The sequence below is a fragment of the Apus apus genome, chromosome 4, assembly GCF_020740795.1.
Source record: "Apus apus isolate bApuApu2 chromosome 4, bApuApu2.pri.cur, whole genome shotgun sequence".
Lineage (NCBI taxonomy): Eukaryota > Metazoa > Chordata > Aves > Apodiformes > Apodidae > Apus > Apus apus.
The window spans coordinates 82,197,134-82,209,562 of record NC_067285.1 but is presented as its reverse complement, the minus strand read 5'-3'; the positions used below and the strand labels follow the sequence as shown (position 1 = coordinate 82,209,562).

The 12,429-nt window shown below is 40.2% G+C and overlaps 1 protein-coding gene across 2 annotated transcripts in view; it reads right to left on the bottom strand.

Annotated features, from left to right (window-relative positions):
- Positions 1 to 4,514: 4,514 nt before the first annotated feature.
- The window catches only part of SNX25 (sorting nexin 25), an 86,945-nt gene continuing 79,030 nt past the window's right edge, over positions 4,515 to 12,429 (bottom strand). For both annotated transcript variants that reach the window (XM_051616767.1, XM_051616765.1), the window contains 5 exons: positions 11,214 to 11,331; positions 10,257 to 10,323; positions 7,622 to 7,803; positions 7,264 to 7,364; positions 4,515 to 6,455 (listed from right to left, as the gene is read on the bottom strand). In XM_051616767.1, the coding sequence (XP_051472727.1) occupies positions 6,381 to 6,455; positions 7,264 to 7,364; positions 7,622 to 7,803; positions 10,257 to 10,323; positions 11,214 to 11,331 (543 nt within the window). In that variant the 3' untranslated portion in view covers positions 4,515 to 6,380. The remainder of the gene's footprint in view (positions 6,456 to 7,263; positions 7,365 to 7,621; positions 7,804 to 10,256; positions 10,324 to 11,213; positions 11,332 to 12,429) is intronic.

Sequence of the window (12,429 nt, the reverse complement as noted above, 5' to 3'; positions counted from 1 at the left end):
GGGCAAGGTCTGCAGGCCCGGGCTCTCGCCTGCCCAGGAGGAGACCCTGCTGCAGCACCAGGAGCCCCTGCAGCACCAGCCCCGCTGCCTGGACTCATGGAGGAACCGCATCCGCCTGCTGCTGCACACACACAGACACACACACAGACTCTAACTTTCCTGCCTGGTTCAACTCCTACCCTCTTACTCCATTGATTCCACACCTCTCCCTCAGAGTGTACATTTAATAAGACCACAGTACTTTTGAATTATTTTCCTGACATATCCCTAGCCTGCCTCTCCTGAACCTTGGTCCCTTGGTCCCTCACTTTGTATTAACCCTTAATAAACCGGTTAATTCATAAACTAAACACTGGTCTCAATGACAATTTGTGAGTGTGTTGAGGAGGGGTATTCTAAAATACTCCAAGATCCGGTCCCGCAGCGGCCGCTCCTCTGGGAGAGGCAGCGCCACGTGTGACCCTCGGTCTCATTCAAAAAGCCCTCCACACTGGGGAGCAAGTCGCAGAAGCACCTGACAGCCTCTCTGGCTTCGGCTTGAGACTTAAGCGGCAGCCTATTCCTACATGCTTTTTAATAAGCAGTGTATATAAATGAAAATCTGTAAAAACTGAAATCAAACAGCCATATTTCAAAGTGTAAATCGTCTATTGCACAAAGATGTTTTGTAGGCTACTCTCTATTCTCTAAATGTGGGTGGTAAAGAAGATCATGCTTCTGCTAGTGGTTGGGAGTAACATTTGTAAATTAGACAAATGAAGAGTTACATTTGGAAGAATTTGAAAAATCGAACTGCATTACAAGAAGACACATTTCTACAATAAGAAGAATTTATTGGAAAAGATGATCTTAAAGAGTGGTATGAGGCAAGAATACAAATAGGACAACAGAAAGAGTAAATCATAAGAAGTGAGGGCAAAAAAAAGAACAGAACTGTGTATTAACAAACCAGATTCTTGTCTGGTGTTTAGAGGATATTCTGCTGCTTTTTACTGGTGGTTCATTTGTTCTGTATGCTGTATGCCTGTACAATGATCACATTAGTTTACTTGCAAATAGACATTTTAGTAAAGTTTCTTTGTTGTGTATTATGACTTGTAATAAATCATGAATAAAAGAGGAAAGTTTTACTACTTGTAGTGCATTTAAATAGGGTGTCCATGCTAAATCCTAACAGTGTAGACCTTGTTTCCAAAATACTTTTGAGGTCCTCAAATCATACAGCTGCTCATATTCACTGTTCTCTGTTTGCTTATTCAACATGATAAATTTTTGTCCATTATGAAGCTAAGGTATTTTTAATGGAGGGACTTCAGAATATACTATACTATCACTTTGCCTTCTGTTAAGGTTGTTTTTTGACTCCATATACATCATGCAATTGGAAAAAGTTTGCAGAAGTCTAAATTTTTAAAAAAGTAGCAAGCTTAGGATGTGCCACTCATTTATGTAAGCACAAGAATATTTTTGAAAAAAAATGTATCAATTAAGAATAATAATATAATACCAGATGAACATTTATAAGGAAATGTTTTACATTAAAAATATGTTGGAGTAAAAGATCTAGGGTCTAGTAAACAAAGATTAGTTCTGCTTTGATATGACACAGTTCTCCAGTACGCCTCAGCTTTTCTTCAAAGTGGAAAAATTACTTGGCTTGCAGAAGTTAGTGGATTCACAGATTATTTTGTCCTCTTCACAGTCTGAATGTAGTAACTAAAATGTCTCAATTTTAGAAAAGCAAAGTGGTATAAATGAAGAAAATACTCTAGAAGCAAGACACTTGAAGTTTGCAGCTGCACACAGTCTTGGCATATTATGCAGGACATGGTGTTAAGCACTCGGCTGAAGAGACTGACAGGTAATGACAGTCGGTAATTTTCCTGAAGAATGTAAGATGCCCTGTTACTTCAGCTGTCTCTGTCCCCATTTTCTTAGATTGTGTTTTTTTTGCTGCAGACCACGGAAATCCAAAAGCAAGTGTAAAGGCACAGATTACTTTAGGAATGCTTTGTTCTGTGTCAGTTCTAGAAGATCCGAAGAAGGTAAAGCACGCTTGTATCTTTTGAGTTTCATAGGTCCCAATTCATTCTAAATTTCACAGATTTGACTCTGAAAGCTGTACTTGGAAGTACTGCGAGGCATTACCACCCATATAAGCCTGTGTAAACAGATGGCCAGCATCCCTCATTTTGACTCACTTGACACTGCGAGCCAAGATAATTAATTTTTTTAGAGGGAGTATCAGGGAAATGACAAAATGGATTTAGGTTTTGTCAGCTTTGGTAACTTTCAGAAATCAAGCAGGTGTCACTGATTGACAGCTCTGACAGTAAATGAAGCAGGTTTAAAAGCCTTACAAGAATTCTGCTTTCTTTTATGCATAAGCACTTCTTACAGGATGGTTGAGGTAAAAGCAGTATGCAAGAAAAGCAGCTAAAATGAATACATACTCCAACACTGTGCTGCTTGTTTAGGCCTTTTTCTGGCATTCAGAAGCATATGGCAACAGAAATCTGGAATCATAGGGAGTACTTGGTCCATCTTGCGGAATGTTACTACAATAGAAAATTTTACTTAGCTGCTGCAGTAGCCAGACAGTGAAGTTAATTTTGCTGAACTTTTCTTTCTCATCCTCTGAGCCAAAGCAACCTTGAACTAGAATCCCAAGAAGCCCATATTAAGCCCTGCCTTTCTGTCTCCCTAGTCTACGAATCTGCTCTAGACTTCTGCCTTGGCCATTCCCTTTTGAAGCCCTACCTGTATTCTTCCTCTCAACACATCCCACATCTTAGTGTCATTTCTATCCACTGTCTTCCAACCCATCATTTCCTTGCTCTGTGTGCTCAACGTGCTTTGGTCATTGTGCTCATTTTAAATGCGAAAATTTTCATACATAGCATCAGAAACAGGGATTTAAAGCTGAATATATTAACTCTCTAATATTTTAACAACATTATTACTTCAGAGGTCAAAAAAACTTAAAGACCTCATTGTTATATTGACAACATATAATTTCATTTTAGCTATAAACTAGAACCCCCTATTTTTATTTTTAAAGGCATGCCTTCTGACCTTGAACTGGCAGCTAATCTTGGGAGAATTAAGTGTTTTCTTTAGCTGTGACTGGTACATAATGTACTTCCTACAGCAAACCACCTTTAATCTCCAGCAATTATAGACTGCTTATCATTTACTGCTTGCTTTTCAACATTTATATAAATCACGGATCAAAGAATCACAGAATTGCCATAGTTAGAAGGGACCTCTAGCGATCATCCAGTCCAAATCCCCAGCTAAAGCAGGATCCCCTAGAGCACATTACTCAGGGCTGCATCCAGGCAGGTCTTGAGTATCTCCAGAGAAGGAGACTCCACAATCTCCCTGGGCAGCCTGTTCCAGTGCTCTGTGACCCTCACCATAAAAAAGGTTTTCCACATATTTAAATGGGACTTCCCATGTTCCAGCTTTGGCCTTCGTCCCTGCTGGCTCTTCCTGTTTATCCCCTCATCAATCCCTGCAACTGGCGGGATAGAGGAGAACACCATTTGTGTTCCTGATCCTTCAACCCAATGGCCCAGGGCCCGGAAGTCTCTCTTGATTGCCCTTGGACTTCTGGTAGCTACCTCATCACTGCCTACCTGAAATATCATTAATGGGTAGTAATCAGTAAGCTGAACTAGGGTAGGGATTTTTCTCCATACATCCTTAATCCTGGCCTCAGGGAGGCAGCTGACCTCCCTAAGAAGTGGGTCAGGCCTGCATATAGGGCCTTCCACTCCCTTTAGAGGTGAGTCACCTGTGACAAAGACCAGTCTTTTTTTTCTTAACTGAGGTGGCTTTGAGGCAGGGCAGGGTCTGACTTCGCCTCGGTGGCACCTCCTAGTTTGGTGAACCATCATCCTCATCAGTATTTGGTTCCCCTTGCAGAGCATCCTACCTATTTTGCAAGGTCACCTGGGGAGGTGGAACAGTTACTGGAGGGACACACCTGCCATGCCACCGGCACGGCGCAGGAACTTGTCGCCACTGCTCACTGTCCTGTAGGGCCATCAGGCTCGGCCAGGCGGAGAGAGGACAGGGCACACTCCACATCGCGAGCCCTGCCTGACTGTGGGGCCTGATTCAGGGAGGCGATGTTGTAGTAGTAGACACCAATGGTCTATCTCCCTCTCACACTTCCCTGATACTCCTTAGCCTTTCCACCTCCTCCTTCAGCTCTGCAGCCACGCTAAGCTGATAATTTACCCGCTCGCACCTCACACAGCCAATCTCTCTGCCATCCTCTGGTATGAATGACAGGCTTAGGCGCTCCCTGCAGCTGGAGACCTCAACAGCAGTATTTCTGCATGGGACCTCTGTATGGGTCACCACAGTCCTCCTGGCAATGGCTTTTGAAATGGAAAGTGAAAACTTATTACTTCAAGGAAAAACACTGATTCTTTTTTATCTAAAAAAACAAAGGAGAAAGCAAAAAGTGCACACTCTTTAACTGTGATGAGGCAAAGGCAGACTTTTTAAAACAGTACTGAAAACTTAAGGTTTATTAAGGACATTTTACTGGGACAGATATCCTGTGGGTTTTTCATGTCATGCTGTTATATAACACATAAATCAAACCAAAACAACAAAAAAAAATGGTTGTTTCCTTTTCTACATCTTTAGTATTTAATCATTACAAATTAATATTCATGAAAGCCTGAACCCAAATTTGTTTAGTGTTCACATATAAGCCATTCACAGGTCACCACCATTCCTAAATCTGACCTTGCTTTGCTAGTGGTGTATATACTTTTCTTTCACAGGCTTTTCTAATGCATCTAGATTTATTTATATGTCTTAACATATTTCAAGACTGCAGAGATTCAAAGTTGGAAATTGGCCTGTATGACACCAAGCTTCACAGTTCAAACCATGCCAGCTTCTAAAACTAGAAAATACTAACAGAACTATTGAAAAAACCATGACTATGGAAACATTCAATACACATGACCTCCACATAAGGCCTGTTCTCAATCCTTCTTCATACTGCATTTCCAGCTGCCTCTGTCAGTATTAGAAATAGTTGAAAACCTTTTGCCTAGGCATGTGTATGCCTGAGCAATGTTATGCTGAGTCTTTTAATAAAGGATACTTTGATTAACCACTAGTAAATTCTACTGATTGCTATGGTAAGCTTGCACATTTCTAAATACCTATTTACTTTTAAAACTTCATGTGTGTAGAATCTGGCTTGCTTGTTAAGACTGTGCTGTGACTTAACATTTTTTAAGCCGTCAGAACAGAAGGTAGATATTAGATATTACTAAAAACATGGATTTAAATATAGCATATAGATTCTGTGTACCTTGAAATATAGCCAGACTTAAGTGCAAGAAGTTTTTCTAAGAGCACAACTATACTGAATTTTTAAAAAAGTAATGAGTGTCACCTAGGTATTTTTGATTATGTTCAATTCTTTAGATGCACATTGACACCATACTTACATATTTTCCATAAATTAAAAAATACCCCAAACACTAAAGACATAATTTTCTTTCCTTGTATAAAATAAGGGAAAGATTTGAAGGTTGTTTGAATTGGTGTATTTGAATAAAACAGCCCTGAGTAATATCAGGGAAGATTAGAATTAGAATGGTTTAATTAAGTGTCTACTTAAAGCATTCATAGAAGCAATTCATAAGCACTAATCTCTGAACTAACATTTAACACAGGCATTCGGTTTGGACATACCAGTTTACAATACATATTTTGAACACAGACTTCAAAGTAATGTAAATATTCCTTACGAAGCTAGTGCTGTCAAACTCATTCATTTGTTGTCAGTACAGCCTCATTATCAAGTACTGCGATCCAGTTGTGTTATTTATTGCTTACAAATGCTTCAAACTACGGGAAATCTTTGGTAAAAACAAAATTGATAAAATTTTCACAATAGCTTTACATGTAGTATTGCACAACAAGGCATTTTCAATACACAAGAAAAAAGGAATGCTCAAATCCTCAGCGAGGAGATTAGAACTGTACAACATTCATCAGTTTACCACTATAAGCAAAATTTATTTTCATAAATGTTTAAAATATTTTCTGGTTTCTTTCAGCTTATATGAACATTTATTTTTCGATCTATATTTGAAACAGAAGAGTAGTCAAATAGAACAATTTAAATAAAAATTGGCAACTATACAGCATTGTTTTGTCTACCCTACTACAGCATCAGATCTTTTCAAGTCTGTTTACTTCACAAAAAACTCAAGAGGAAAAAAAAATGCTAAAAATAGTTATAGTCCTCAGCCCTCTATGGAAAAGAGGAAAATAAGTTTCATGTCTATTACTGGACATAGACATTTCTCTAGTGGTCCAATTGTGCAGATTCAAACCTAAGTGGCATTAAGCTGCTCTAAATGAGCTTTTAGCTCAGGACACAGTTCAGTTAGCAGCAGTTCCAGCAAAACCTGAAAAACAGAAAAGAGTTACAATGAGTGCAGGTGCCAAATGAGAGTTTCTTTTTCCTTTCTGTCATGTTCAGAGCATCACAGATAACAGAAGCCTGCAGGGTCATTCTGCTCATCCTTCATCCGACTGCTTTTCTTTCAGACTTAAGTTAGCATGTGCCCTACAGATAATATGGGAAATGTCTTAAGGCTGAAAAAAGGCAAGTGCCACAGGCGGCTGCTTTTGGATAGGGATTTCCTGCCCTGTAGAAACTGGTGTTGTTCTGTTAAAGCCATGGTAGCTATATAAGCAAGCACCCACCTCCTGAGCATGCTGTGCTCACTCCTGTGCTGAAGCTGCATTATGGGACTGGCTGCTGAAGGAAATGAGCCACAAAAGACTGAAAGTGTGGGCATACTTGGATCCAGTGGCATACTCTGACCAGCCCCAAGCAACAGCAGAGGACAAGGACGCCTGGAGGGCCAGTCCTAGAGTTCTACTTCCTAGGATTTTCCAAAGTTGTTTATTTTTCTCAGCTATAAGATGACAACAGTTTGCACCTTATGACGTCAGGCAAGTTGGAAATGGTAGAGGATCTCTTTTAGACAAAAACTTAAACAGCCTTTTTTTATTCAGATTAGTCAAATGACAGAACCAAGTATGTTTTCTCTGACTTATTTTTATAACAAAAAAGTTACTTGCACACAAAACAACAATCCAACATAAATCTCTGCAAAAACAGACCCCAGGTTTTAAAATTGAGAGAGCAGAGCCCAGCAAATAACAGGATTAGAAAGATAAAAGGTTAGTACACTTGTGGTTACTCACATAGAGTAGGTGCTTGTTAGCCTTTCTTTCTTGCAACGCATTGAACACTTTCACTACACCATGACGGGCATTTTGTTGTCCAACAAGACTCTGCAGAGTATCTGCAACAAATGTTACGTCAGCTTAGGTTCCTCGATGAATATTATGTACAGAAGTGCAGTGGTACTGGCTACCTGAATACATGCCTTTCACCAGACAGGAGAGGCAAAGAGTAAGGCCAAAATTATCCTCATTTTATGCAAATAACCATAATTTACAACTCTACATGAAAACTAAAATACAGCAGAACAGTATTTGATTGACCCATTTCCTTACTAGTTCTTAAATGTTTGATTAAGGAAAACGAAAGTGATCTCACCTGGAATGTTTTCAAGTAGTTTCTGCTGTGCTCTCTGTTTTGTCTCTTGCTTTTGTTCCTCGCTCTTGGCTCTTGGTGGTGGTGCTAACTTTCCATTTGGCCAAAAAGCATCTCGAAACACACCAATGTAGTAAACAAGCATTGGTTCACTGAACATCCAGTGTACAGTGTCACGGATTTGCCTGTAAAGAAGTGCAGACGGGAGCACATCAGAGCTCATCTTTCATGTTTTATGCAGATTTATTCTTTTTACTCCTGGAAGCAGTGGAAACATTTTCTTGTAATTATCCCAATTCATCTGAGCTGACTTCACCAGTACCACAGCAAGTCACATTCAGCTCTGGATGCTCTAGGATCTAGGTCACACCAGATACCTGACTGAAATGTGGAAAAGGCTACATTTCAATATAATCCACAAACATAGATTACAAATAACAAGTACTACACTGAAACGTGTATATATTTCAAGGACGGGCAGTACAAAGTCTCCACCAGGTAAAGACAAAAATCCACTAAGTAATCGTGGCAAACTCCAAACTAGTTGCATGCACAGATGTGCCTGGTGGGATAAAAGCGCATTAAGTTCCCTCACTGATAGCAACAGCACAGTAGTGAAGGGATTACAAATAGAGAGAGCAGCCTCCTCCTGTGGCTGCAGGCACTCACTGTAGCCTTCAAACACACAGTCTGAGGTAGACACCAGGCTGCCGCCAGCACTGCCTAACTGTGCTACAGTACAGCCAGAACCCTTGAAATCAAGAAATGTAAAAATTCAACCAACATGTAAAAAGCTATATAGCAACTTTGCATTCATGCAGTGCTCACACACACACCCTCCTGTGCCCTCCCTCAGGTGTCACTCGTGCTAGTTAACAGCAGCCAGTGAAGAAATGGACCAATCAGTTGAAAACTCAGCAAATGGGTACTGTCAGAGAACATCAGTTCACTGGAAGTCAACTGCTTGACTTGCCATCACTTCTTGTCCAATTTACCACTACATAACATACATGAGAGGTTTTAAAAGCCATGCTGGCATGTACAAATTAGCCACTGTTCTGCTGGCAGGTTTCCGGGCTGTGACACCTACCTGAGCAGTAGTCTCACTGCTACACAAAAGCAATATTATGCATTTCATCAGATTCTCAGTGGCCCTCTACCTATGTAACAGTGCTACAGAAATCACAGATTCAGAGTTTCGTAAGAAAAACAGCATGTGTAAGAGCATCAGTACTGATCAAAGAGTCATGAAAAATGTGTTTGTATCAATCATCTGCTCTATTGAATCAAGTTTTACTGTAGGCCTTTGTATCTGTCAAGAAAAGGAACACTTTTTCAAAATTTTTCTGACCAATGATACAGCTTTACACATGAAAAGTGTTCACAGACATGGGTGCTTACTTCATACTCTCATCCAGGCCTCACTTGGCAGATGTGTCTTCAAACAGAAGAAAAATACCTTTATGAAAATGCACCACCATTGCACGTGCACAGGTTTCATGTTATAAATTGATAGTTCTCATCATGCATAAACATTATTTCAGTCACTTTAGATAAGTATTTGATTTGAAAGTAATTACTCAAAACAGAAATCTAGTTTCAGATTTGGCAAAAATTTCATGGGGCTGTAAGAAAAAGCAGAAGCTTATAAAAGCCATTCAAAGGCACATAATTAAAAAATACAGAATAGCAAGTAAATATTTTACAGGTATATATATTGAAGCCCCATGAAAGAATGTGTTCTTCCAACAGCAAAGCCCTGTGTAGAAGAAAAAATAAGGAAAAAGATAATTCACATATCTGAGTCTTTTCTAATCAACATATTTGTAAATTGAGCTGTGGAAAACAAACACAGATTATCATATCCAGAGGAGAAGGACTAAGGGGTGATGGTGAACGAGAAGCTCAACATGAGCCGGTAACGTGCACTGGCAGCCCAGAAAGCCAACCTGCATCAGAAGCGTGGCCAGCAGGTCAAGGGAGGTGATTCTGCCCCTTTACTTGGCTCTTGTGAGACCCCACCTGGAGTACTGTGTCAAATTCTGGAGCCCTGACCATAAGAAGGACACGGAGCTCCTGGATAAAGTCCAGAGAACGGCCACAAAGATGGTCCGAGGGCTGGAGCACCTCTCCTATGAAGACAGGCTGAGAGAGTTGGGGCTGTTCAGCCTGGAGAAGAGAAGGCTCTGAGGAGACTTTATAGTGGCCTTCCAGTACCTGAAGGGGCTACAGGAAAGCTAGGGAGGGGCTTTTTTCAAGGGCTTGCAGTGAAAGGACAAGGGGTAATGGATCAAAACTGAAAGAGGGGAGATTTAGGTTAGACATTAGCAGGAAATTGTTTAGTGTGAGGGTGGTGAGACACTGGAACAGGTAGCCCAGGGAAGCTGTGGATGCCCCCTCCCTGGAGGTGTTCAAGGCCAGGCTGGATAGGGCTTTGAGCAACCTGGTCTAGAGGGAGGTGTCCCTGCCCATGCAAGGGCTGTGGGACTAGATGATCTTTAAGGTCCTTTCCAATGCAAACCATTCTATGATTCTATGATATACAACATATGTGTGTTGTATATAATATACAGTTCTGCTTTCCACCTTTTTTTCATAGAATGCCCGTGAAGGTTCAGTTAAAGTAGCAGCTACTTACTTGTTGATAGTTCTTCCAAAAGTGACTTGTACTAGTGCAATTAATGTTTTTCTGACCCACTTGAACACTGGAACAATGAAAAATGACAGAAAATAAAGATCAAGAGGTTAGTAACATTAGGGAACCCATGATCAACCTTTCCCCCCACTATCCCCCAGAAACCCCACCCCTACAATAAACGTATCTGTTAAAATACTTTATAAGATTTCACTAATTATACATGGGTCTCATTTTTCGTGACTGCTTTCCCTGTACTATTTACCATATGTTTTTAAAAGTCTTGCAAATTACATAAACCTACCTGTAATATGCATTTGTAGTTTATACTGTAAACTTAAATATTTAAGAATACTTCAATTTTATTGAACCACACAACTACCCAAACCCCTTTTTCTACTCAAAAAAAGAAAACCTCTCAAAATTCACACCCTTTTCATAATACTAGTATAGTGTTGTACACATTAAAATTCTGAAAACACTTTCACTCAAATAAATCAAGCAATAAGTTTTTCATTACAAATAAAGGAAACAAATATGAGTGCTTCCTAGTAATTACTAGTTATTCTTTCCTTCATGCTGTTTACCATTAGCACAAGAAAGTCTATATTTGGAACATACATCTGCTATTTTTGGAATGTGCTGCATTTTGTAATAGTTACCCTGTAAATAATTTTATAGAGCATCAAGTGTGGCTGCACATTCAAACAGAAACAAAAGAAGTTTTCTTTATTACCATAATGCAGTTATGTAAAGAAGGAAAAAAATATCGTACAATTCTAGCATGAAAGCACCAAAGTTATGAACAACTGAAGAAGCAGCTCTGTTCCAAAGCAACTGGTTATGTAGATTGCAAGAACATTTTCACTTATTGAAACAGCAGAAAAATCTGAATTACAAAGAGACCCAGATTTCTTGGCCAACATATGCCAGCAGCAAACGAGCAGGTTTACAGCTTACTTCCTCGCAGCTCAAAAATCTCTCCAATCAGCATGAAACACGGTTCAGCAAGAGAGTCCCTTTTCCCATCCACCTCCTCTCCGTAGTCTGACAGGTCACTGTCCTCTTCTGTTTCTTCCTAGGAAGAGACACACAACATGGGTATGCACTGCAGTTCCCCATCCATCTTCCAGAATGGATTTAGTTAACTGCCACACTCTGGGGAAGGAACAACCTCAGTTTGGCAATACCATTTATTCAAGACTGAAGAGCAGACAGCACGTTGCTTCTCAGAATCGGGAAGACCTGCTTCAGCATCAAGACTACACCACCAACCTGGATTTTGGCCTGCCCACCTAGGCTTAGAGCAAAGCTGCAATCAGGCTGACCTGATCCCCACTGAGGCTGGTGAAATGCCCAAGTCTCTGGTTCAGGAATGGTCAGAATACTGTCCAGTCAAATTCTCTTTCTCCAGCCCTGGTTTTCAAAGACATTGATTTTCTCTTCCTCTGCCTTCCTTTCTTTCTTATCATTCCATCATCTAAAATTGTGGGGTTTTTCCCCTCCCTCTCAGAAGTCTAGTCTGGAAAATCTGCTTTGTTGCTCTATTTCTATTGCATTATTTTGATGCTTATCTTATGGCCACAATATTTCAGTCATCCCTTGCCTGTCATTTGAACCCTGCTATACACAGAGCATCCTACAGTGTGTCACTGTACATCAGTTTGTCTTATTCATTCCTCACACTCTCCAAATCCCATCTAATGGCCATGATTCACTTTGAGTACACTTCCAGTCTCTGAATCTTCTCCAGGCATGGTGCTGCATGTAGGCTATAAATAATTAACTCCACAGTGTTGTATATTCCAATACTTATATATCCTATAGCCTTCACTTCCTGTGTCACATTTGGCATTTTCTCTAGCACCGCTCGAGATGGTGCTCCTCTCCTTATAACCAGAAAAATACAAGAAAAAAACCCACAGCACCCTAGTGTGCTGTAAATGTCCATGTAGGCTCCCATTTACTGACTTCCACAGCTTGATGTGTCCCAGCTTTTAAAACCTTCTCCTATTGTTAGGGTAAGCTGTGACCAAAGGCTGGTGAAAAAAAAGCCACACCATAATGACAAGAAACATCAAGCAAGGAAACCACAGATCTTTACCCATCTTATCACACAAGCACACAAATTCACTGACAATGAATAGAGTTTTCTCCAGGGACACAGTCTAGAGCA